This window comes from Hyaena hyaena, unplaced genomic scaffold, assembly GCF_003009895.1.
Source record: "Hyaena hyaena isolate Hyena2069 unplaced genomic scaffold, ASM300989v1 scaffold_110, whole genome shotgun sequence".
Classification (NCBI taxonomy): Eukaryota; Metazoa; Chordata; class Mammalia; order Carnivora; family Hyaenidae; genus Hyaena; species Hyaena hyaena.
This window is the reverse complement of record NW_024080742.1, coordinates 674,503-701,096: the sequence shown is the minus strand read 5'-3', so window position 1 is coordinate 701,096 and position 26,594 is coordinate 674,503. Positions and strand designations below refer to the sequence as shown.

The 26,594-nt window shown below is 55.4% G+C and overlaps 1 protein-coding gene across 1 annotated transcript in view; it reads right to left on the bottom strand.

Moving 5' to 3' along the window:
* Positions 1-2,288: 2,288 nt before the first annotated feature.
* Positions 2,289-26,594, bottom strand: part of ZNF516 (zinc finger protein 516) — a 62,217-nt gene continuing 37,911 nt past the window's right edge. The window contains exons 2-3 of the mRNA XM_039236421.1: positions 19,075-20,538; positions 2,289-5,572 (exon numbers count right to left, since the gene is read on the bottom strand). Coding sequence (XP_039092352.1) covers positions 5,556-5,572; positions 19,075-20,538 — 1,481 coding nt within the window. The 3' untranslated portion in view covers positions 2,289-5,555. The remainder of the gene's footprint in view (positions 5,573-19,074; positions 20,539-26,594) is intronic.

Here is a 26,594-nt window from a genome sequence, read left to right as displayed (position 1 = left end):
ATTGAGAACATGAACAGCAGGGATTAGAAGTGAAGGACGCCAGACAAAAGGAGGCACCACCGTAAACAGAGGGAGTGTGTGTGTGCGTGCGTGGGTGTGCATCACGGCCAAGTCAGTTCCTGCATCCAGTGGGGTAAGTGGCAAATCACAGCACAGCAAATATTCTGCCGCCTAACTCCCAACGGCCGAGGAGCCTCCCCTCAAGGGCCAAGGCCACCAGGTGACCTACAGGCGGACGGCGGGGGCTGCCCTGCAGGAGGAAAGGGTGTGGCTCCCTGCAGACACCCCAGGCCTGGGGACAGTGCTGGGTGTGAACCTGTGCATGCACACGGCCGTGTCATCTGGAAGGAACCCCCACGTCAGGTGCTTGGAGCTCGGAGCGGGGGTTTCTGCTTTGTCACCACGCAGTGCTCTCAGCTCTGTGTCTCATGTCAGCTGCCTTCTAAAGACCCTTCCCCCTAAAAGCAGCCCCCAGGGCACAGCGGCTCTCGGTAGCCTGAGCCATAACACACTGACGACGAAGGCTGGCTCGGGGCCTACAGAATCTAAAGGCCGCTCAGGGAACCCCTCATCTGGGTGCCCCCACCCTAGAGCACAGAGGGCCATGAACTCGGTGCGCTGTCAGCCCGCCCACCGGAAGGTCACAGGTGCGGGCCGGCCCTCGGTCTTCCTCCCCGCACAATGGAAGGCCCCAAGCAGGTGCTCCCCACATCCCTTCCCTTTTCTGCCACTGGACACACAGTTGTACCTTCTAACTTTAAAACAAACACATTTTATCTTTTTAAAGTTTTCTTAGTGCTTCTGAAGCCCCAAGTTCTTGAAATGATTTCATGGGACTCGGTGTCCCTGTGTGTCCATCCCCGATGTCCTGCCCTGTGTGCCTTTAAGAGAAGGGGTGGTGCGTGTATTTGGTGCGGGAAAGAAGAGGTGGGGGGGGCGGTGAGGGGTGAAAAACACATCGTCTCTTTCAGAAATAAACAGTGTATGTGTCCTGTAGTCTACAAAAGAGAAAAAAAAATACCCTGGTAATCTTGATACATTTTTAGATGAATTAATTATCTTGTGAATTGTGCTAAAACTCTCCTGCTCATAGAAATAAAGAGCCCTAACATTTTGGCTTGTGTACTTCCAAAAAAAAAAAACAAAAAACAAAAAACAAAAAACAAAGAAAACCACAGATCAAGACAAAGGATTTAAGCCACCTCCTGAAATACGGGAAAAAGGTCTTACAAATCTCAAGAACTCCAAGATCTTTTTATTGATTTCAAATTCCAATAGAATGAATATGTTTTATCTAAATATTTTTATCACATAACTGAAACATTGAATTATTTTTTTTTTCAGAAATAGAGTTAAATACATCAATCTAGTTACAAATTCTAATATAAAGAGTACAAAATATAATGTTATAAATTGTATTTAAAAAAAAAGAAATACAAATTCTATGGTCTTTTGCATTTTACTGCCTCAAAGTATAATTAGCAAGGTTGACGAAGAACGAACGCCGTCCCTCGGCCCCGCGACGCCTGCCTGCTGGGGCTCGGGCGCATCGCGCCACCTCTCCACGTCCTGGCCTGGGGTTTTGTTTTCTCAGTGAAGAAAACATTCTGCCATCAGAACTCAACAAAGTTCAAAGCAGTAAAATAACACATGCTCCAGCGTCTGGAAAGTGGGAAGGAAAAGTTAGACATATACGGTCCCTCCTTTTCGTCCGTAACTGAAGCCTCTCGCGGCTTGGCGGGCGATCGTTTGCGATGAAGCGGGATGACTGGTAAGGAGAACGTGGCCACGAGTGTCCAGGGGGTACAGGGTCCTTCGGGCACAGATGGGCAAGTGCTATCATCTTCCACAGAAAGTGGAGTATTTATGCTGTGAGCTACTCACTTTCTCAGTGGAAAGAACGAGCAGGTCCCTGAGCCAGCTCCCTGGGTGGCACCAGAGAAACACCTGCTACTTGCTGCATTCCACACTACATCCATCCTAATGGAGTGCTAAATTACTAAATCTAAATGTGTGCGCGCGCGTGCGCGCCGTTACATAGATGTTTCTAGAACATCACATAACCCGTGACAGAGTGGCTGAGTCCTAAGACGGCTCTAGACTCTCTGGTCAAAACTGAGAACGCAAGGGGCACCTGGGTGGCTCAGCTGGTTGAGCGTCTGACTTCAGCTCAGGTCATGCTCTCACAGTTCGTGGGTTTGAGCCCCGCGTCGGGCTCTGTGCTGACAGCTTGGAGCCTGGAGGCTGTTTCAGATTCTGTGTCTCCCTCTCTCTCTGCCCCTCCCCCGCTCACTCTGTCTCTGTCTCTCAAAATAAAATAAAGACCTTAAAAAAAAAAAAAACAAAAAAAAAACTGGCATCACTCTACCTGACCCAGTGGCCGTGTGCAATGATCAGCCTGAGCAACTCCCTGGAGCTGCTTCTTGTCAGGAAACCAGTGTCCTTCTTGGTTTAAAAATTAAATGAGTCCACACTGGAGGGACCTCTAAAAGCACTTAGCACTTTCCAAAACTGAAGAGGCAAAATCCACCTGCCTTGAGAATCTGTACTGTGTTTAGACCCAGGTGCAATGTATCCGTCTGAGATGCCAGGAGACCTTCCGGAACGAGGCAGGGAAGCGGCAGAGGAGGGGACCGCTTTCCAGAGAAGAGGCTTACCGCCGAGTTTTCCGAGAACTCAAGTGTTCATTCTTCAAATTAAGGAATATGAGTGAATAACCTGAAAAGATTCCTAGAAGCTCATTATTTACGTGTTATTTGAGTTGAACAACGAGTAAGAGACATGAGCAGGGAGGAGGAGAGGGCGAGGAGGAGAGCCAGGCGGCGGGCCGCGCCGGGAGCAGCGAGAGCACAGGCGGGGACGGGGGAGACACACCCAGAAGCTGTGGTGCAGACAACTAAACCCTTTATTGTCTAAGTTACATTAGACGCCAACACTGTAAAAATCCTGTTGAGAAACGAGGGAACAGCAGATCGGTAGAGGTAGTAGAAGTCTGTAACAGTCAGAAGGTGACTTACAGGAGAGATCATGCGGAAATCGTCATCCGAAAAAAAAGCGAATCAAACACACTGGCTAAATAAATAAGAAAACACAAATCATATTAAATACTATGGTCAAACTGACATAAACACGTTAACAGACCGATACAATACTGATGACCAGTGGAAGGAAGAAACCACAGTCAGGCCCGAGGACGGTGCATCTTGGAGGGTGGCTTCCCTGGAGGCTCCTCTCCGTCTGTTCAGGTACCTGAAACCTACTCTATGCAGCGCACGGATACATGAGCCGACCTGGTGTGCGCTCCGTCAAAGGGACCCCAGGCACGCGCCCCTCTCTCCACCAGGCGCCCTGGAGCAGGGCCTCCCGGGAAGATCCCTCCAGGGCCGAGCGCCCGCTGGGCTCCGGCGTGCCGCTTCTGGAACAGTTAAGAATGGACAGAACACGTCCGTGTCACTTTGGGTACAGGACTGCTTTAATAACTAGAACACGGAGAAACAGACAGGACCCAGTCGCCAGCCCCTGCGCACCCCTGAACGGTCACTGTTTGCTTTCGCCCGGGGAAACGAAATGCAGAAGCGATCACTTTGGGGAGGCGATCAGAATGATCCAACGTAAGTCAACAAAAAGGCATTGTGACTCCTAAGGGGAACAGAGGAATGTGTCTCTGTAAGTTTGCTCAAAACAACTTTACAGAAGAGTCGCCTACAGCTGCTTAACGGTATCTGTGTGGACGCTCCTGATTAGGCCAACACAACAGATCATTCTGGTTTGCATCTGGTGCAGGAATTATCAGGAGAAAGTAAGTAAGAAAGTTACATACACACACAGATACGTGTGCACATGTAAACACACGCATGTGCGTATGCACACGTGTATATGTAAGCTAGCCAGTTACGTTCCATTATCTGCGAGTGTCAGAAGTAACCTGAACCGTCAAGTAATTGAAACTCAGTAACAAGTAGAATCCCGAACCAAACACCAACTAATAACATCAACAACAATAATAATAATAATATAATAATTCAACAAAAATCATTAGAACAGGAAAATCACACTCCAGGGTTGGTGTGCGCGCGCACGCATTTCGACAAATCTTTGTATCAGAAGCCCGTTTTCTACAAAAACTGCACTAATCCATTACTGCATTAGGTAAACTGTCGCTCTCACCGGTATTAAAGGTTAGGATAATTTCTGTACATGTAAAATTATTGCTTTTTTGAAAAATATATTTAGCATGCTTGTTTTAATCCATTTCCTGCCTTTACAAAATTTCACAATTAAAAAAAACCTAGTAAAGCTTTTGCAAAAAATTTCACAGAACGTTTTCATTCAAGGCAGCAGTAACTTTTGATAATGCATAAAATCATATGTGCAAAAATCTGAAACTCTCAGAAATATTACTATCACACACAGTGTCACAGTAATAGGAAAAGAAAACATCTATATCTGTGGAATACAATTTCAACTGCGTACACTGCACGGCTTAAGATCCTTTGTCACGGGCCTTAACCCCCCACCACAAGAACTTGCATTTGCGGGACTGAGGAAGAGGTATATAGAGCCGCCCCCGCCCACGGGCCTGGGGCCCTCCCCGTTCTGGGAATGGAGGAATTCATCCTGAGGAGGCCCCGGGCCCAAGAAGAAAAGACACCTACTTGCTGGGCTGGTGTAGGGACCGATGGGAAGGGGAGGGGGGAAAGAAGGTTCGAGAGCACCAGGGCCCCCAAATCCGCTCAGGGCTTCCCCCGCCATCACTAACACGGGTGCAGACCAGGAGGGTTCAGTGGCCGGGGAACCTGTGAAGACCGCTCCTTCACGAGCAGTTTACAGAGTGTAGCCCTGTTACAAAAAGGTCCTGAGAATAAACACAGACGCCCGGTCTTCGGGGCGTCCCGCCAGCTCTCCTCCGAAGCGGAACGTACGGACTGCACACACGCGTCTGCTCCGGAGCGCGCCGAGCTCGAAGACGGGGCGGGGGGGGAGCCAACGGGTGACGCGCACGGCCCCCCACGGCCCCCGGACGGTCGGGCCCTCGTCACGGCCCCGCTGCGCCGAGCCCGCGTCCCGGGGCGCCACCTGCGGCCTCTCCTCCGCGGCCTCCCTGACACCCCCCTTCCCCCCGCCCGCCGGACGAGGCCGGGCTCCGCCGGCGCGCGTCTCCAGCCAGTCGTCCCGAGCTCCGGCCTCTCCGGTGTGTGCCACGCGCACACGAGCCCCTCTCCAGTGTGTCCGACGCGTCCGGGACGCCGCGGACGCCCGAGGCCCCCCAACGCCGCCGTCTGCGAGGCCGCGCGGGCCTGCGCGTGCGCAGAGAGCAGGCGCGCCTACTCCGCGGCCGGCCGGCAGTTCTTGTCAGAGGCCGTTCAGGCACAGGCATCGCCGTCGGCTTCCGGGCAGCGCGGCCGCTGGGGGTGTGCGGCGTCCGGCCGCGGGTGGTCGGGGTCGCTGTCGGTCCCCGCGGGGGCACGGCTCGCGCGGTCGCGGGGCAGCGGGGCACGCCGGAGACGTGTCCTTAGGTTCCCTTTCCGAGAGGCACTGTCTGGACGGTATCCGGGTTAGAACGGCCTCTCCCCTGGAGGAGAGATAGCAGACAACAGAAAAGCTCATTTCTGCCTTTCGGGGCCCAAGTGCACTCTCCCTGTTAACTTTCTCACCAGCACCCCAGCCCACAAACGATGACCTTCGCGCGGCGACCCCTCAGGTCACCGGGGCCCCCTGACCTTGGCGGTAACTCGGGTACATTGCTCACTGTGCCCTCCTGCCTGACACAGGCAGCTCTGGACAGTCGCCTTCAGGGACTCAGAGGATCGTTAGGCCTCTCCCTTCCGCATGTGGGAAACACAAGTAATAGCGTCTGAACCAGCTGGGAAGAAAAGGTTAAAGGGTAGCAAGATGGAGTTGGGGGAGGATTCCCAAAAAAGCAGGAATCTGTAGTACGGAGCAGGCCAAGGACAGTTCCGAAACAAGGCTGAACTGGGGGCGCGTGGGGCACACGAACAGAAAAAGAACAGCTCAGCTCTCACTAGGTCTGTCAGAACCGAGACAGCCTTCACCAATTTCCATAAATAATTACCGTGCTGGAAAAACAGAAGGGGTATTCGAAAGTCAAGTGAGCTGCAAGATAAAAATGGGAATAAATGTGAGCCGGTGGCTCTTAGAGAAGGCTCTCAAACGACATCAGAAGCATCGCTATTTGAACAATGGAGTTCATGATCTCAGGACAAAAACAACAGTAAGATTAATCTTACTTAACTGCATTAACCTTCAGCTAAAGTCGTGATGAGGTGAAACTGGCCCGCTGGAAATTAACATGCATGCGTAAACTAGATTCTACCCGGCTTCCAACTCCGCATAGGGGAACCCTAGAAATAAGTGGGTGGGAGGGGGCAGGGGCTGGCGGACACAGCAAATTAAGTGCTTCTCTTTAGCTAACCTGTCAGAAAATTCCTATGTAAAACTGCCCTCCATTCACGACCTCTTCCAGTCAAGGCTGAAGGCGGTCAGAAAGACATGCAATGAAAACTGGGGTATGGGGGGGGTGGTCACAGTGGTACAGACGTAAGTCGACCTGAAACGCAGGAAACGTAACGGAACTTCCTGAGGTAGGTGGTGAACTTCCTGCAGTAAACTGAGAATAAGGCTCACGTTTTTGCCCAGTGACACCACCCATGGACGGATTCATCAACAGGGTTCTTTCAGAACTGATTCCAGATCCGTTCAGGGAAGGAAAACGGCCTTTGTGTTTGCCGAGAGAAGAACTGGGGTTGCCGTTAGTTGTGAGGGGGTGGCCGTGGAAGTCTCTACAAAGTGACTGTATGCAGCAAACAAACTTGCTGGCAATTCCAGACCTTGTACCCATAACACACACTACACCCCCAAGGGGAGGTACTCCCCCTGGACTGCTCCCTCCTGGGGACCAGAAAACACACACTTGTACTAGGCAGATTAAAAAAAATATATCATTAGAGAGTTAACAGGAAGATGGGCCTCCCTACATAAAAGGCTGGAAGTTTAAATTCCAGAGCTCCAAAAGTTTTAAAAATGTTTATTTTACAAAGACTGCAAAATCTGGATAACCGTAATAATGAGGTTGTTAAATTTAGTCCATAAATCTAGATACACAGATGCCTATTTTTGCTTTATAATTGAAGGGATATGTTCCAATAGCATATCATTTTTTAAGGCAGTCATTTTTACTTACTGATTCATTGGGACCAACATTTTATTACTCCACACGGCTGTCCTACAAGCTTTTTGGAAATGAGTGAAATTCATCTGAGAAATCAGGCTAAAGGGAAGAAATGCAGCTACAGAAGAAAGCGGTCCCAGAAATATTTAAATTCAGTGCACACACAGTATTTCGAGCACACACAGGTTACTTTGTCTCTCCTACAGGACAGAGTATGCAGAAAATTTGGCGCTTTTTTTTTGGCCACTATGTGAATTGTGAGCTTTTCAGGTAACGCTGAAGTAAGGATCCTTCTTTAAGGCATTTCAATGTTCTGGGGGTGGATGCTGAGTTCTGGACCACACTTTTTTCTTCTGTCTTCATAGGCTAAGCGGATGCACACGTCCTCGTGTATGGGGGTTAATGGCATTAACACAAAACAAGCCTGTCCCCCCCATCCCAGGACACACATGAACCCTCAGCCTTCAGACGGAGGGGGACGAGGCTTGCATGAGACACGTGGTATAGCGCTCAATGCAGAATAACATCGCACATGCACCTTACTGACCGAGACCCGCACCCAACAAACCCTGGCAGGGAGGGAATCATGCACTTCCTGTGCGTAATTTTAGACAGATAGCTCGTTATATTCACAGCTTTTCACAGGAGGCTCTGCCTACAGAAAAACAGATAACGTGTAAGATGTTTGCCTGGCCTTGTGAATGATAAAGTCGCTCAGGCAGATGAGCCAAATTTTGAAATTTGATCCGCGGTGCCGAAAATCACAAAGTCAGACAACAGACTCTGCACGTCCACAAACACGCCCATGACGAGACTTCTCCGTCATCTGCACCACAACTGCCGTAGCCAAAAAGGAGATAAATTAGATTGCCATTTATTTTCTCATTTCCTGGTATTTTGATTAATGGAATTATTTCTCCGGCTTAACTATTTTAAAATAACATTTAGAATAATAAGAAATAAACTATTAATCATAGTCTTTAAATTCTGGCAAGGAATCTAAACAAACTGAAAACACCAGATTCTGTGTTTCAGCAGACGCCAGTCTGGTCTTTTAAATCCAAAAGCCATGGGGCAGGGGGACGTGGGTGACAGGAGAGAGGGCTCATTTTTCTTGGTTCTAAACATCATTTTAATTTCTAAGGTTTAACAGCATTAATAATAGAGTAAAAAAACACAATTTTTTCACAACACACAAAAAAAGCCTCCTTAGTTTTTTTATCCCTGTAACATCCATGGGATAAGAATACCCATAGTTCAGCCCATTATTTTCAAAACATGCTCTTCCTAATGATGAATATTGGTGATTACGAGAAACTGAACGCTTCCTGAGTCACGGAAAGCTATGACGAAGCATCCTGACAACATGCAGGACACCCTCCTCACTCTACACCTCTGCTTGATGGTGTCAGCTCCCCGATGCCCGTAGTTTCACACCACAACCAGCAGGAACAAGGGCGCCTCTACTCCCAAGCAGGGGGAGAACCACGTTACCGCCACGGCCACGGCCACCCACGAGGACGGCTCTGCACCCCCAGGCGCAGGTTCCTGCCACAGCAGATGCCAACGATGACGCTGGGGGTCAGACCCTAGGACCACAAGCTTCCTGTGGAAACTCCACCATTCAGTCCACGTCTGTAACTTCGAAGGATTCAGAAGTCCTTCCCACTCCACCTACGGGAGCAGCGAACGCCCATTGACAGGCATGTGTACGGAAAACGGACTATCAAAAACACAGCAAAAGATAATAGTTCCCTTTCTCCTCCAAGTCTGTCCATTCTGCCCTGAGTCAGATCCCTGGGCCTCTGGAACCGGACCTCTCGCCTGTTAACCGGCCCACTCAGATGCACAGTACAGTCAGAATCAGCGAACGCAGAAAACCCACATGTTAACACGGCAAAGCCCGGGCGGCTGGTGTGCGGGCGCAGATGCGAAGCGAGGTCTCGCCGGCACAGAGCCGCAAACCAGGCCCCGACGTCTGCGTGGCAGTACTTTCCTCACACGGCACATCCTCCCTCCAAGGAACAACTAGTCTGTGAAACCAAACAAGACGAAACAAGAGGCTTTCCAAGGTTCCAACAGCCGGAAGGCACCAGGGACAGAGAGGTTCCCTACACGGACTGCGAGCAGGCTCGTCGACAATGGGGATGGGCGTATCAACACCCGCGTAAATACCTGCTTCGCCACGTCCACGTGTGTGTGTACCACACCCCCCTCTGTCCCCAAGACTCCTCCGCTTACTTGGGACGGGTCGTTTCTGGGGTAACGGACAGCACCAGATAACCATCTGCCCCCGCGTGCTCACCTCCCACGCAAGTGCCATCCGCGCTGCTGCCATCCTACCCTTCCAGGGAGCCGGCGTGGGGCTCGGCGTATAGCTCCCTACTCAGCCACCCCGCACCTCCGCCGTCTACAGTGTCTAGTTCCCCAAAAGCGAACCGGCTGATCTGCACTGAATGTCGATGCTGGAAGCTGTTAAAGACACATCTCCTCCCCACTCAAACCCACATCCTCACTCTCGGGCCGGACACCCCTGGGGGAGCCCCAGGAGGCACCCCCGAACTTGGCTCAGACATGACCAGGAGCCAGGTGCGCTGGGCTCCTCGCTGCCAGGCTGCGGGCTCAGGGCGGCCAGTGGCAGCGGCCAGGACCAGGGTCGCCTCGGTCCCTTCCCTTTGCTCACGTCCCACTGCAGTGCCGAGGATGCGGGCACGCCCGCCTGCTCTCCCCCGCCGCACTCGACCTCGGGGCCCCGTGGCTCTCACCAATCAGCCCCAGGCCCCCACAGCGGTGCTCAGACACCCGTCCAGAACCGTCACAACCCGCCTCAACATCGTCCAGAGACACAGCACCGACCCCGCCGTCCCTGCTCGGGCTCCCAGCGCCCGCAGATGCCCTCCGTCCTCCGGCCCCGGGGACGTCACAGCTCCTCGAACAGAACATGCTCTTGCCCCTGCATGGCCTTCCAGGTGCCCCCCTCTGGATGCCAGGACCCTCACCAGATGGCCGCCTTGCCCTTAAGAAACCCCTTGTCTAAATCCCCACCTGGACCTTAGGAAACAAGAGCAGGAAAAGGATGGGCCTGCTCTCCCGCGTGCGCTGGTCGCCTCCGTGTTACAGAGCCTGGCGTGTGGCAGGTGCTCGGTAAACATGGTTAACCGGGAGCGAGTGGTTATTTTACAACGGAACTTGCATCTATGATGAGCATCTGTAAAAGTCCAATAACTGTGTCGTGTAACTTCCGCACGAACACGAGATGTTGTAGGATTTAAAAAGAAAAAAACAAAAACCCATAATCCACAGTTTCCAATGTGCCCAAGAGAAGAATGTGACATAAAGGTTAATCACCTAATGCTAGCAGACTCATCAAACGTGAGAAAGACCAGGGCTGGTTCAGCGTAAGGACTCCCGTTCCGGACAGACAAGTGCCGAATCGCTCCTCGGATCTGTACCGCACCCTCAATCTGGCACAGCAACGGTGATTTTTTTTTTTTTTTTAAAGAATGGGAACTACAGGATAAGAAAAATATGGAGGCTTTAACCTCTGTGACTGATAGGGTTTTCAACAATCTTGGCAGACACATCTTGGGAATTCTTAAATTCTAAAGTTTGCTAAGGAAATGGAATCTCTGTAGAAATCCAGGACATCCAGTGATTAATCAACAAAAGCTACTTTAAATGTAACAGAGGACAAAGTCTACGACCAGGGCCCACAATCACAACCAGCTGCCACAGTGGGGGCAGCCGGTCACTCGCTGGAGGGAAGGACGGCTGACCCACGGGGGCCTTGCTCCAGCTCCTACGGTCCCAGCACTACGTCTCTGTGGACCCAAAGTCAGCAGGTCGGTTGGTAAGAAGCATAAGACAGCAGAACCTGAGCCTGTGGAGACAAAAAATACGAACACATCCTTCTTGGTCTCAGTCAAGGATGAGGAACGGCTGTTAGAAATTCTTAGTGTAGGGGTGCCTGGGTGGCTTAGTCGGTTAAGCGTCCGACTTTCGCTCAGGTCATGATCTCACGGTTCGTGGGTTCCGGCCCCGCGTCGGGCTCTGTGCTGACTGCCAGCTCGGAGCCTGGAGCCTGTTTCAGTCTGTGACTCCCTCTCTCTCTGACCCTCCCCTGCTCATGCTGTCTCTATCTCTCTCCTAGAAATAAATAAAACATTAAAAAAAAAAAAAAAAAAGAAATTCTCAGTGTAACTGCCAGTAACAGAGAAATAACTTAAAATACAGTCTTAGTGATTTGCTTTGTTGATCTGTTTCTCCCCATGACGGGAGCATTTTGAAAAGACTTGAGTAGAATTAACATGCAGCAAATAAACTGACGTGTCTTCCTGAGGAGTCTCGTGGGGTTATTCATTAACACTCGCCTGGCGATTCCCACCCCTCCAACACGCTCGTCAAAAAGCCACGTCTTCGGGGGACTGAGCGGGTCTCTACGGGCGCAGGTGCACCTGTATCTCGGTATGTGACTCTCCAGCCATGGTGGGCCTTGCTGTTATTACATCTGGCAAACATGTCACGGGGGCTCCTGTCACAAGGGACTTCTTTCTGTTAAAAAGGAGAGCACTACCTGATTTGAGCTGAGATCACATGTGTTTGCAGAACTTCCAATTCTGGATTCGGACAGATGTTACTTAGTTCATAAACCGTCACAGCATCATGAAATAAGTCCCACGTATGTTAGAACTGTCGGTTTTATCGAGAGAGAGAAATCACTCACTAAAACCCTGTGACACATGACAAGGCATTTTGTCGATGACACATGAAAAGGCTTCAAGCAACAAGTAGGAGCGCTCAAATTGCAGTGAAACACAAAACACAGACCCCCAGTGAGGCCGCATCGTCTGGGCAGCTCCGTCCTTACATAGCAGTGACTCTGTGAAGCTGTTCCGTTGCTAGCTTTCCCTTCTAGAGAAATGACCAGAAAGGCTCTTGAGACGCCCTTGGGCCTCAGTCCCAGTCACCGTCCTCAACAGCCATATGTCCCACATGTGGGACAGGACCCCCAGCTTGATCCGCCCCCGACAGGGCATGGATGCCTGCTCCGGTTGCAAAGCATGAAGAAAAAGCATGTAAGGATACGGGAGCTTCGAAGGCTGGTCAGAAAGCAAGAATGTCAACGGAAAATGACTGGGAGGGAGAGGATGGAGTGGCATTCTATAAGGGGACACGGGGAAGAGCTCTTAGCCCAGGATAACTGGTGAGCACCGTCCATGTTGTGTGGACACCAAACACTGAACGTACAAAGACCACATGTCTACAGTCACTCGCATCAGGTGTGCGTGCACACAGGTGCTCCCATACACGACGAGTGTGTCAGGCAGGGCACTGCATCAGGGGGAGGGGACCTGGCCCTGAGCACCACCCCCGCAGGGCACTGCTTACAGAGGACACAAAACTTCCCCGTGAGGGAAGGACAGGGCAAAATCTGTCCTACAACTAACTTACTTACGCAAAAACATCCTATGGAGAAAAGGACGCATTTCTGGTGTGTCAAGTCACCACCTGTGCCCCCCATTCTCTCACCCCCAAGAAGACCAAGGGCAGCCGTGGACCTGCCACGTCCATATAATTCACAGCTATGATGACCCACCACATCCGTCAAGGCCCACAGACCGCCCTGAAAGGAAGGGCTGGGTTCTGAACCAAAGCGACGCAGCGTCATTTCCACCCGCGGGAAGAGAGCTCTGGGCACCCCGCACACCTCCCCTCCACCCCCCTCGCACCGCGGTAAAGCCCGACATCCCAGGAGTCGGAAGACCTACTCGTCTGGGGGCGTCAGCGGACGAGGCATGGGCTTCAGCCCCCCAAGGACCATGAGGCGCCAACACCACTGTGGGAACAGGGGTGCGGCGGGGCGGGCCAGCTTCCTCGCGGCGCCGTGTCCCACGAGGCCGTTACTGAGAAAGCACCTTCACAGAAGAGGCTCGTCTGTGGCCGGAAAATAATTTCCCTCAACAGCTACGCTCGGGGACCGGCTCGTGCTGCCGGGGTCGCTGCCCGTCTTAACTCCGACCTCGCTGCTGGAGGCCGCCCACGCCAGCCGGAGCTCCCGGGGTCTGTGCGCCCCTCCCCCGGCCCCCCCCACCCCGATCGCCACCAGCCTCCGTCACTTGGCCTCACACTGGCTCGCGCATGCATCCTTCACACACTGATAAACACAACCCCCCCCCGCTGGGCGGTGTCCCCACGCACTGCTCTGGGCACACGCGGTACCGGGCGAGCCGGGGACCCACAGCGCTGAGCAGGGCGACGGAACCTGGGTCCCCGGCGCGGTGGCCGGTCAGGACTAACCCCAGCAGCGAGGCACGCTGACAGGGCACCGCGACCTCCCGTGGGGTGGCAGCAGAGCTCGTTAGGTATTCGTTGCCGAGGACCCTGCTCTCTAACGAGAACGTAACATCAGAACCAGGCCTGCCTCCGACGAGACCACGTGGCGCTCGCACACGCGCTGGGGGCCCGACGGCGGAGTCGGACGCACGACCACTCGGGGACCAGGCGTCACCCCTTGCCTCTCGTGTGTCTGCGGACGTGGCCACGGCCGAGGCGGGTCAGCTCCCAGTGCCCCTCACCCGGGGTCTGCGGGTGGCCCAGGCCCAGGGGCGGGTGGGGTACCTGGGGGGCCCTTGCAGGGACCCTGGGGTGACTGAGCTGCTGGAAGGTTCCCTGGCGGACCTGCGTCCAGAGCGTCCCGGGGCGGCGCTGGCCGTGGGTGGTGTCAGGTGGGGCGGCAGGGGGAGGGGGCGAGAGGAAAGCGTCATTATTCTAAGGGAGGGACAGGGACAGCACAGGCTCAAGGACAACCACCAGCCTTCCCTCCGGGTTCCGCCGCCAGCCAGCCACACAAGGGACCGCGAGGGAGCAAGGGTCACGACCCCGGACACCCGATCGGGGCCTCGGAGCCACCGTGGCCACTCGGCTGGTGGGGTTGGCACCGTGGGGACGGGGAGGCCACAGGCGCAGCCGCCTGTCCACGCTGTGCCGACACCGCGGCCGGCCCCTTACCAGGCCGACGCGACAGCCGGGAATCGCCGGGCTTACAGCCCCGCTCCAGGCTCCCTTCAGTGGGAGACGGGGCGCAGACGGCCCTCACGCGCTGGCGCCTTTCCTGCTGTGGGGCGTCCGCGGAAAGGCTGAGCACTCGCGTGATGGCAGCGGCGCCCAAGGGCCTTCCCGGGGCCCGGCTCTCCACACTTCTCCCCGGCTCCCCTCCCCTCTTCTCCCGGGCTCCCCTCCCCGCTTCTCCCCGGCTCTTCTCCCCACTTCTCTGCGCTTCTCCCCAGCGACCCTCCCCACTGGGCTCAATGGTAATGCGGCGGCGGCTGCGACACAGAACATGGAAACGGCAAAAAGAAAAAGTCCGGGCTGCAGGAGCACGCGATGCCAAATGCCGCCCCCTGAGCCAGGCATCTCCGTACCTAACATCTGACACATGAGCGCAAAAGCCAAGTGAAAAGGAGGCAGATGGTCTCGGTCAAATTAGCAGAGAATGAATTCTCCTCGCTGCCCAAGTCCGGAGAGAAACAGGACACAATCACTTCCCAGCTGCGGACGACGCGCGTGCGCACGACTTCCACACAGGCACCCGCCGTCAGGTCTCTCACTCGCAGGTCAGCAGCACTGGCCTTCGGGGAATTTAGAGCTTGCCCGCAAGGTTCTCAACCCCCCACTGCCTCTTTCAGGAACACAAAGTAAGATGACACTTTTTAATCTACATCCACCCCCCCCACCCCCCGCAAGGAAAGAGCACTGGCCGAGGCGGACGGGGCGCCCCAGCCACCGTGAACGTGGGAGCACAGCGTGGCCAGAGCAACACTGGCGCCATCCCTGATGGCTGTGCACGCCCTGGACCCAAGAGCGGGCAGATGCCCACACTCACGCAGTTCTGAGGACACACAGCCGGCGGGGTGGGGCCCACCTCACCTTCTGCCAAGAGCCAACCACACACGCCCTGTGGGAACTGCTTTCCCCGGAGTTTGGCCTGGAGAAACTGCAACGTGTAAAGCAACTCCTTGCCCACTCCTTCCCATCAGAAGCACCACCCAGTCCAAGTCCTACAGAACTTCTCTGACAACCACTCTGGTCGTGTGGAGTCCCCACGTGTAATGGGATGGCAGGTCCGCGTGGATTCCAACGATGCCCACACAGGACGGGTAATGGCGGTAAACACGGCCGCTGCGTCGCCAGGCACTAAGCCACTACAGTACTTTCTTGCAGGTAATTCTTTCAGCTTCGTTTTCCTATCCAAAGTAGGAGGAAAAAAACCCACAGCACTTGTGCTCAGCCGACCCGATTTCCTTGAATTAAGTATGCGTCAGCACGTGCGCACACACGCTGTTCTCCCGTACACATGGCCGTATCGTTTTCTCTTTTTAAGAAGAGACCCTTGCCCTTTATGGTCAATGATATTATGCCCACGCGACTCCAAAGTTCTGAGCTGATCGAAAGGGTTATAAACTTTACTGGATTGAAGACTTCCTGGTGAGCAAACAGTATAACACTCTGACCCAGAAACTACTGGCGTGTGAGAAAGTCGACCAGAGCCACAGGGAGAGGGGAACCTTCCAGAGGCCTGGGCAGACCCTGCTCCAGAGCCCTGCTGCACACCAGCCTCCCTGCAAGGAGACAAGGAGACAAGAGAGATTCTAGAGATTCTATAAGGAGTCAAACATGGGACGCAGGGAACTTCCATCGTCACGTCTACCTGTGTTCTCAGTGTAAGTAAGGTCTTTAAGTCCCAGTAAGAGAGATCTTATTCTACCTGTGTGTTATTCTACCTGGAGCAATCTCATTCTGTTGTCTTCATGTTTTTTCCTAAATTCTGTATCATCATATACTACAGGCTGGCCCCGAAGTCTGAAAACACAGGTAACGTTATTTTATTCCTACTCTACCATCAAAGCACTCACACCACAGGGACAGAGGCGTCCAGTCCCCACAGCCACGCCGTGGAATGATTCCGGAACACGCTGCGTATTCCATACCTGAAGGGCTGGCATGAGTCCCTCTGGGAAGTGACTATGACCACAGTCACATGACATCCTTCCCTTCCTGGCAGGGCGCCGGAGGCTGCTGCACAGGTGAGGGCTCCACACCCAAGAACACAGGTCCCTGCTGGGACTCGCCCGCCACCTGGAGCCCACAGGCTCTGGGACCCAAGAAAACCCAAACCTAAAGACATAGGGTTGCCATCAGGTCTGAAGTCGAACCAGTAGATTATCCTTCCATTTTGGGGCACCTGAGCGGCTCAGTCAGTTAAGCGTCCGACTTTGGCTCAGGTCATGATCTCATGGTTCGTGGGTTCGAGCCTCGCGTTGGGCTCTGTGCTGACAGCTCAGAGCCTGGAGCCTGTCTTCGGATTCTGTGTCTCCCTCTCTCTCTGACCCTCCCCTGCTCTGTTTCTCTCTCTCTCTCAAAAATAAATAAAACATTAAAAAAATTTATTATCCTTCCATTTCACACCAAATCACCTACATGACTGGAAAACATTGCTGAGACTATGCAAAGCTCACATAACTGAAATCCAAAATATAAAAATACGGGGCACCTGGTTGGCTTAGTAGGTTAAGTGTCCAACTTTAGCTCAAGTCATGATCTCACGGTTCGTGGGTTCGAGCCCCATGCTGGGCTCTGTGCTGACAGCTCAGAGCCTGGAGCCTGCTTCACATTCTATGTCTCCCTCTCTCTCTGCCCTTTCCCCACTCATACTTCTCTCTCTGTCTCAAAAATAAAAAAAACATTAAAAAAAATTAAAGGCTAAGCCATACGGTATGTGTGTTCTGTTCCACCACCTGTACCAGGGCGCGTGCTCAGCTGTGCCCTGAGCTCAGAGCACCTGTGCCCGAAGGGATGCGGGTCCTACACAGCCCCTGGGTGCTCACTGCACCCTGTCGCGCCGGGGCACGGAGTGTGTCTGTCTCAACCACCTCTGGGCATCCAGGCCGTTAGCTTCATTCTAGAAAGTTCACAAGAGGCGCTGGCTCGGTGCACACAGGAACTGGTGCAGCCTCCAATACAGACTCCCCCAGCAGCACCTGTGAGGCTGTGGCCCACCTGAGTTTTCCTCATGAGCCAAAGGCACCGTCATTCCAAGATGGCCCCAGGGCACCTGCGGACCCCAGGCGCAAACCAGGAACTCAGGGAGAGACCCACATTTGCCACCAGGCACCCACGGCCACGCAGGCATCCCACACGGTGGACTCGGGGGCCCCACTGTAGACCCAGCTCCCACCAAACCTTGAACCATGCCCCCCAAAAGTGCTTCCAGCTTCTGGGATTTGAGGGGCCAGATCACAAAGGTCTTTTTGGACACTGACCTACTTTAATTACAGGTGCAGGATGTACAATTCAAAGATGGGGGATGAAGGGAGACACAGAGCTCCGCGGGGTCTCTGCATGCCTGGCTACAGGGGCGACAGCAAGTACTCAGATTTCCTAGTGTCCCGTTAACTGCAGGGAGAGCCACCTGCAGTCTGCGATCAAGAATAAGGGCATCCTGCCAGTCGCACGTTCCCCAGCTGTCCCTGACTACCGTTACGATGCCGTGTCCCAGACACTGGCAGGAAAGGAAGACGGCTGCTGAGGGCTTCTCTTTCCTGCGATTTTAGCTCGAGCCCGTCCCTCAAACTTTACGTGGTAAGTTCGTGCTCTGCAGGGCTTTGCTTACTAATGCCACTGAACGGATACGTATTTTAATTACGTACGTACAGAAATAAGACTTAAAATAGTCACTTCAAATAAACAATCTTGTCTTTTGAAAAAAAAGGGACAATGAACATCTACTGACTCTTTGTTTGAAATGACAAGAAGGGGGTGCCTGGCGGGCTCTGTGCGGTAGAGTGTGTGACTCTTGATCTCGGGGGTCGTGAGTTCAAGCCTCATGCTGGGGACAGAGCTTACTTAAAAAATAAAAATAAAAATAAAATCAAAAGACAAAGGACATGAGGGGCACTGAGGCTGCCCACTCCTGTCCAATCTCAGCACTCCCAAATCAACATCACCAGAAGGGCGCCCTGAAGGGGACAGCAGGAGAAGAATGTCCTCAGCACCAGGCACCTGTAACCTAGTGGGCAGGGCTGGGGCGGAGGGGCAGGAGGGGAGCATGCATGTGCCTCGCCCTCTCTGTCCTGCGCTCCACAGCCGGTGGGCAGCATCCCCACCTCTAAAGGGAGGCCCCTCCGTGAGGCCCACGAGGAGCATGGTGACCCCACTCACAGGGGCAGCAGGGAGGGGCCTATCTTCCTTCTGCGCTCACAGGGGTGGCGGGGAGGGCCCAATCTCACCTCTGCACTCACAGGGGTGGAAGGGAGGGGCCCACCTTCCTTCTGTGCTCGTAGGGGCGGCGGGGAGGGCCTAGTGTCACCTCTGTGCTCACAGGGGCGGCGGGGAGGGCCCAGTCTCACCTCTGCACTCACAGGGGTGGAAGGGAGGGGCCCACCTTCCTTCTGTGCTCACAGGGGCGGTGGGGAGGGCCCAGTGTCACCTCTGCGCTCACAGGGGCGGCGGGGAGGGCCCAGTCTCACCTCTGCACTCACAGGGGTGGAAGGGAGGGGCCCACCTTCCTTCTGTGCTCACAGGGGCGGTGGGGAGGGCCCAGTGTCACCTCTGCGCTCACAGGGGCTGCGGGGAGGGCCCAGTCTCACCTCTGCACTCACAGGGGTGGAAGGGAGGGGCCCACCTTCCTTCTGTGCTCACAGGGGCGGTGGGGAGGGCCCAGTGTCACCTCTGCGCTCACAGGGGCTGCGGGGAGGGCCCAGTCTCACCTCTGCACTCACAGGGGTGGAAGGGAGGGGCCCACCTTCCTTCTGTGCTCACAGGGGCGGCGGGGAGGGCCCAGTGTCTCCTCTGCGCTCACAGGGGTGGCGGGGAGGGCCCCGTCTTACCTCTGTGCTCCAGGGCAGGGCCGCTGGCACCCCAGCTCTGGTAGAGAGAAGCGAAGTCCTTTGGAATGTACGTCTTAAAGATACTGAGGATGTCCAGGCGCTTCTCATGGCCATCGGACGCGGGCTCCTGCTTGCCGGTGTGCAGCGGGGGCTGGCCCGGCGAGGCCGCGGTCCCCCTGGGGCCCGCTCCACAGCTGGCCGGCGGCCGCAGCTCCTGGCCAGCCTTGGAGGGGGGCTCGCGGGGAGGTAGAGCGGGGGCCCCGTCGCCTTTCGCGTGCAGCTGGCCCTGAGGCTGAGGACTGAATTTGGCTTTCGGGGGGTCCGGGGTACTGTGCTTATTCGGGGGGCCAAGACCAGCCCCCGCAGGAGAGAAGCCGCACTTGTCCCCTGGCCTGCTGCCGGCGGGGGGCTGGGCGCCTGCCCGGGCGATGACGGAGGACGTGGGGGTGGTGCTTCGGCTGAAGCCACTGCCGCTGCCAGACACTGGCCCCGGCCTCGGGCCGGCCTCCTGCCTGGGCCTGGGCGGGGGCGGCTGCGTGGGGGCGCCGTGCTGCTCGGGGCCATGGTGGCCAGGCCTGGCCTGCCGGGGCCCCTCGGGGCCAGCCACCCAGAGCGCACAGGGGCCCCCAGTGGGGCCCTCCTTGCTCTTCGGCACGTGAGCGGCTTTCGCGGTCACGCCCAGGGGTGAGGAGCTGCCTCTGGGCCCCGGCGCCCCTCCAGGTACCTGAGTGCGCGTGAACCGAGCGATGGGCAGGGGCTGGCACTCCTTGCCCCCAAGGGCCGGCGGGGGCCCCGTGCGCCCACTCCGGGCCAGGAAAACCAAGTTGTTCCTGATGCTTCTGTAGCCATTGGGCGGAATCCACTGGGGGGCCACGGAGTTGCAGCTGACCTTGTGCCAGATGCGCTTGTGCATCCAGAGGACCTCGGGGTAGTAGGTCCTGTGGCTGCAGTACGGACACAGGTGCACGGCCAGCGCGGCCTGCAGAGAAGAGGCCAGCTCCCTACGGCCGGGGCCGGCCCGCGTCGACCTGTGGCTGAGGTCCAGCGGGGTCAGGTCCGCGGCCGGCACCCTCCGTCCACCCCCGGGGTGCTCCTTAGGATGCAAGTCAGACGGCTTCTCTTTCAGGTGGTGAGCCGGGCTCTCAGACGGGAGCTGCACATCTCCTTCTGGAAAGGTCTGATCCGAAAGCGAGGGGAAGTCTGTGGTGTCCCTGGGGGCGGGGACCTCCTGCTTTGGGTGAAACGCTGGCATCTTCAAGTCCACGGAAAACCTCGGCTGCTCTGCTCTCTTGCACGCATCTCTGCTCCTGCTCTCGAGTGCGGACACAGCCGCTGTGCTCCCCACTCTGGGCTCACCGGCGTGGGACTCGGACGCCTTGTTCCCGGGGGCGTGACTCTGATCTCCGTTGGAGAGCACGGTCGAAGCCGCCTCTTCGGAAAAGCAGCAGCGGTGAGGCTTTCCCCCTGGAGATCAAAACGTAAAACGTGACGTTACCATCTCTCATCAGAACAGAACGAGAGGACACAGAGCGGCACGCGCAAAGGCACCGTGGCCCTCGTGCGCCGGGCACGCTGGTCCTCGGCAAGACCGCATGATGCCGGAGCCTGGCTGCCCCCCCGCAACGCCGTGAAGCGCGGACCAGATGTAAGGGCAAAAGGATGGTATTCGGGGTGGGGTTCCTCTCTTCAACTGACCACGTGACTCGATAGACTGTATGCAGAAATAAAACCTAGTTAGCTGTAACTACACACTTACTAGTTAACAAAGGACAACTAGTTATATCATAAAGCAAGAAATAACTGCTCTACAATATCACAAAGCTTCCCATGACTTCTGGGTGCAGGCAGGTATAGGGGTCCTGTGGGCTCAGGCGAGAAGACCCAGACAGGCTGACATCACACAGACTGCTCCCTGTGCCCAAGGGATCCTGTGGCTGCTTCAGAAACATCTAGGCTACAGGTGGACTTCGGGCTCCTCCAGAAAGGGTCCCTGGGACGCTCTCTCATAAGGTCCAATGTTCTAGTCCAAAACCTCGACACCGGAAGTTTCCCTTCAGAGGCGTGAGAAGGAAGGGTGAGCGAGGCCGCCCTGCCCACCTTTCCGGGACGGATGTCCAAGAGGAGGCGGCGCCTGGGACGGGGCCGCAGCCTCTGCCGCCGCAGCTCCCACCTGCCATGCCCAGGCGAGAGAGAGAGGAGAGAGAGAGAGAGAGACCGAGACCACCCGGGGTCTGGACGCCCGTCACAGCTGGGCTGGATGCCGGGAACCACCACCAGCCGGGAGCCGGGCTCCGCGACCTTCAGGAGCCAACGCTCCTGCCGAGTCAGACTAGGCCACAACCCAAGGCTACTCAACACGACTCGAGAAAAATTCCATTTTACATTCGCGAGGGTGACTTTGGGCGTATTTAAATGCGGAAGTCAACGTCTGGAAGGTGCACAAATGTGTCTGGATGTGCTAAAACCTCCCCGCGTACAGAGCACAAATGCCCGTCATGGACGTACCCCAACGCACTTTACGCCCCGGCACCCGCCGCAGTCGAGGGGGGCTAAGGTGTCAGGCGCTCTGTCGTAACAAGGGTCAGATGCTGCTGGTCTCGAAGAAAGAGTTTCAGAGACCTGAACGTTCCGGTGGAACATAGGGATCTATTTACGAAAACAAGCTCTTTAAATTTTTTTAAGTATATTTTTTGGAGTGAAGAGTCAGGAATCCCATCGACTTGGCATTAAAAAAAATAAACTGAAGTCCAAAGGGATCTTCACGGAAGCAGAAATGCGCCCTTCACGGAAGGCATTTCCACACAGCTCTGGAGGCGAACAGTAACAAATGTTCGTTTTCAATTAGGAGGTGGGGAGCCACTCTTAAGCCGTTTGAAAGGGCGACGTCCACAGAAAAATGGGACCAGTATGCAGTGAGGTGCAGACCGGGCGGGGGGGTAAGACAGAGTGGGGTAAGCGTTCAGCTCCCTGGCGGCTCCGAAACGCGAACACGAAGCCGAGTCGGGCACGTCCGCTGCGGTGTGTACGTCCCTCCCTCAGGAGGACGCTGAGCAGCCCCGCGAATCAGGCTAAACGCACAACAACGCGGCGGCCTTTGTTCAGTTCAGACTGATGCTCAGAAGGTCAGAGTCGCTTTTAAATTTTCAAAGGGAGAAACGCCAAGGCTGGGGGCCCTGGTTCCTTTTGTGAAAGGAACACGGACGTGTGAAAACACAGGCCGGAGACCATCAGTCGACTGCCTAGGTGGAAACGGGGGCGGGTGTAACCAGACACTGCACATCCGTGGGCGTCTCCAAGCACATCTGTCAAAGTCCGCAAATTTTATGCTCCCAGAAGGGACTAGAAAACACCACAAAAGACCGTCCACTTCTGAGCCAGACACTGAGAAACGAGAAGCACGTGGCGTCACACAGGTCACCAGAGCCACCGTGGGGGCCAAGCTGCTGTCACGGGAAACGGGTCATGGAGGAAGGCGCTCCTTCCCGACGGCCTCCCAACTCTGGGGGGGGGGGGGGGGGGGGGGACAGCAACTGGGAATGGGGACGCCGACCATCTGAGGTCAAAGGAGGGGACGGGGGGCGGCCAGGTGATGCCTCAGGCCAGGAGCTGTGGCCACCACGCCCTGGACTCCCTTCCTTAGGGCCGTTCCTGGGGTCCAGGCCTGGGGAAGCCCGGTCACAGGGAGAAGCACCCAGGCCGCCTGTGCCTCTGCAACCTGCAGCTCCCCCACCAGCCCAAAGCAGACGGGGGGGGGAGGGGGCTGCTCCAAGGGTCTCTGCTCCTGCGTCCTTGAGTCCCATTTCCGACTATTCACAAGACGTTTCACCTGCAGGGTGGACCCCCCACAGGCCACACCCGCTGGGCACAGAGGGCGCCCGCACGCCCCCCGCTGCTGCTCCGCGTGCCCCACCTCCCTCGGGGGCAGCCCCGTGCCCAGCACTGGGTGAGGCTGAACAGAGGGCGGTGCGTTCTGAGTTTGGGGCCGATGTGGCTCCCGTAAACCTCTATCTGTGACCTTGACCACGAGGCTGAGGGTAGTGTCTGCAGCTGAGAAACAGGCTCTGCGAGGTACTGCCCATCTGCTGCCTGCAGAGGGGGTAGCAGCTGGGCCTTCTGGCCACAGGGCCCGTCCCGAAGCACCATCCTTGTGCACATGTGAACAGGCACACGTGTGCGAAAATATACACGCACACATGCATACATGAACAGGTGTGTGTACGCGGAAACACATGCACACGGCTGCCACTTGAATGTGTGTACAAAAACACGTACACATGTGAATGGGTGCGTGCAAAACACACATGCACATGTGCACCTGCACAGAAAACGTTTTAAAACTGCAGCGTTAATTAGGTTCCTGTGTCCAGGACACGTGCCCCACGTCTGCACTCCCTGCTCACAGTGCGTGCACACACACATACATACACACACACACACAGGCACTCACGTGCATCTCACTTGGGGACCCACCAGAAGTTGGGGGGGACTTCAGTCTGAGGCCCCTGAAGCAACACCTTACACACACACACGCACACACACGCGCGCACACGCGCACACACACACACACACACAAGCTACCCCTGAATGAAGACATGCAGAAAGGACACCTGGTAAGAAAAATTACCCTTTATTCTAACTTTTTTATTGTGGGAAGACATACGGAACAGAACACCCACCATCTGGACCGTCTTCGGTGCTCCCCTTCCACCTTTACAACTGACCTGGGTTTCACCGCGCAGCCCTGTTTTCGTGTTTATGCCCATTTTTAAGGCACTTGATTCTAGTGCCATTAGCACCTCTTTCCTTTTCCCCTCAATTAAAAAAGCCCACCCCTGGGAAGCAGGCCTGTGTGTCACTGCTTGGCTGAGGTGGGCGGGGGGAAGGAGGGGTCCAGGAAACGGCCCCATGGAGCCACGGACCCAGGTCCTGGCCTCACCCTGATGCCCGGGCGCTCCACGGGCCGCTGGCTGCGGTGCGTCCACTGCACAGGATGACCTCTGACGGGCAGCCACTCACACCCGCCCTGCAAGGTGCCTGCCTGAGCCGGCTGCCCCTAAGGGCTTCGAGGAGGCACGCACCTGTCTGCCCTTGTACTTTGCTTCGGAACAGTCATGATTTTTTCCCACGAATGACAGCTACAATGTACAGAATCCCAAAGCGTAAAGGGCTCTCCTACCCTCTCGGGGTCCCCAGGGCTTGGACTCTACAGGAAAGAGCCACCAGGGCATCCCAGCATCCACAGGAGCCCTGGAGCCGCGGACCCACGTAGTTCACCGTCTGGGACCCGGAGCTCCCCCACGACAGCAGGCAGTGAGAGGGCACGGAACACAGCGGCACCTGCAAACACGGCCTTCAGTGCCGGCCAGGCCCTCTTCAGGCTGAGAAGGATGGGGGTGGGGGCAGCTGTCCTCAAGGTTAAGAAAAGGTAAAACTTCCAAGGTATTAAAATTACATGGGAAGAGGGGCGCCTGGGTGGCTTAGTCGGTTAAGCGTCCGACTTTCGCTTAGGTCATGATCTCGCGGTTCGTGGGTTCGAGCCCCGCGTCGGGCTCTGTGCTGACTGCCAGCTCAGAGCCTGGAGCCTGTTTCAGTCTGTGACTCCCTCTCTCTCTGACCCTCCCCTGCTCACGCTGTCTCTCTGTCTCCTAGAAATAAAAATATTAAAAAAATAAAATAAAATTACATGGGAAGAAAGTCTGAGATCCAGCACTGAGATGCTTTAAGAAGAAAAAAGTCGGTGAGGCGCCCTAATTCCGAGGAGTCTTGGAAACCCCAGTGCCCTCCACTCCACCCAGAAACGGCTGTGCCGGGATCACCAGGAAGCCCTTCGACAAGCGTCGCCATCAATTCCTTTCTAGCAGATACATTCGAAAATTTCCACTTCTCCCTATTTTCCGCTGTCAGTCTCTGCGACGGACGCCCTGGCCCCCACGGGACATCCTATTTACGTGGCCAAACACCGTGAGCATCGGCACGCCTCCCAGCGGCGCAGCTCGGCGGGGCAGTGCCCACACTCTTCCGGCCCCAGGACGGGGGAGGAAAAGGCACCAGGGGCGTTGGGCGCTTGGGCCGCTGGATTCCCCTCCCCCCGGCTCCCCTGCCAGGCTGTCCGCTGGGACCTGCTGTCCGTGGGAACAGCCCCCACCCCTCCGCAGGGAGGTACTCCCGCCAGGCGGTTCCGCTCCAGGGAAGAGCATCTGCAGAGCAGGAACGGCGGGATGCACGTTTCTCGCGAGGCCCTCCGCCACGACAGAACACGGCGGCGCACTGGAGGGACGCGCCTGGCACACGGGCGTCGGGCTCCCTAAGCCCCACGCGCACCCCGCGCTGCTGCGGGCCCTCATCGCACTGAGTGTCAGCCGATGCAGGCCGTGGAAATGTGAGCATGATCGGGACACGTTTTGCAGCTGACCTGCTGGAAAGATGACAGTCTGCATGCCTTGGTGGTTTCGCGCATACAACGGGAAGAGTTCCAAAATGTCTTACCCCAAGTTTGATAGAGTAAGAAAAATAAACACCCACTCAGCACCATGAAAGCCCGTGGAGTGTAGACATGGGTCTCTCTGGGGAGGGGCTTGCCACTCTGGTCACGCAGGGGACAGGGTGGTGCCGGCCCCGGCCTATCCCGACAGTCCAGGGACAAGCTGCAGCAAGGCCGGGCCGAGGACTCTGCGCAGGACTGAGAGCTGCCCTGACGCCCCGGCCACAGCCTGACAAGGACAGAGGGCCCGATGGGGGCTGTGCTGCCACCGCTATTTTTATCAGCGGCCTCAACGAAGAAACGGGACTGGACATTTTTATCACATCGAAGTCTGACGCTCAGCTAGGAAAAGAGCCAAAATCTTCAACAAAAGAACAAAGATGCAAAAGTTTTCAACAAGATGGAACAAAAGCTGAAAAATAATACCCCGTTTGTGCACAGGGGTGCATGGGGTGTGAGGGGAAAGCACTTCTTATTAAGACTGCTTTGTCAGGCAAGGGAATCAAAAGCAAAACTGAACTACTGGGACCTCATCAAGATAAAAAGCTTCTGCACGACAAAGGAAACAATCAACAAAACTAATAGGCAACCGATGGAACAGGAAAAGATAGTTGCAAATGACATATCAGATAAAGGACTCGTATCCAAAATCTATAAGGAACTCACAAAACTCCGCATCCAAAAAAAACCAACCCAGTGAAGAAATGGTCAGAAGACATGAACAGACACTTCTCCAAAGAGGACATCCAGGTGCCAACAGACACATGAAACGATGCTCAGCATCCCTCCTCATCAGGGAAATACAGATCAAAACCACACTGAGATACCACCTCACGCCAGTCAGAGTGGCTAAAATGAACAAATCAGAGAACTCTAGATGCTGGCGAGGATGTGGAGACACGGGCACCCTCCTACACTGTTGGTGGGAATGTAAACTGGTGCAGCCCCTCTGGAAAACAGTATGGAGGTTCCTCAGGAAACTAACAATAGGACTCCCCTAGGACCCAGCAATAGCACTGCTAGGAATTTACCCAAGGGA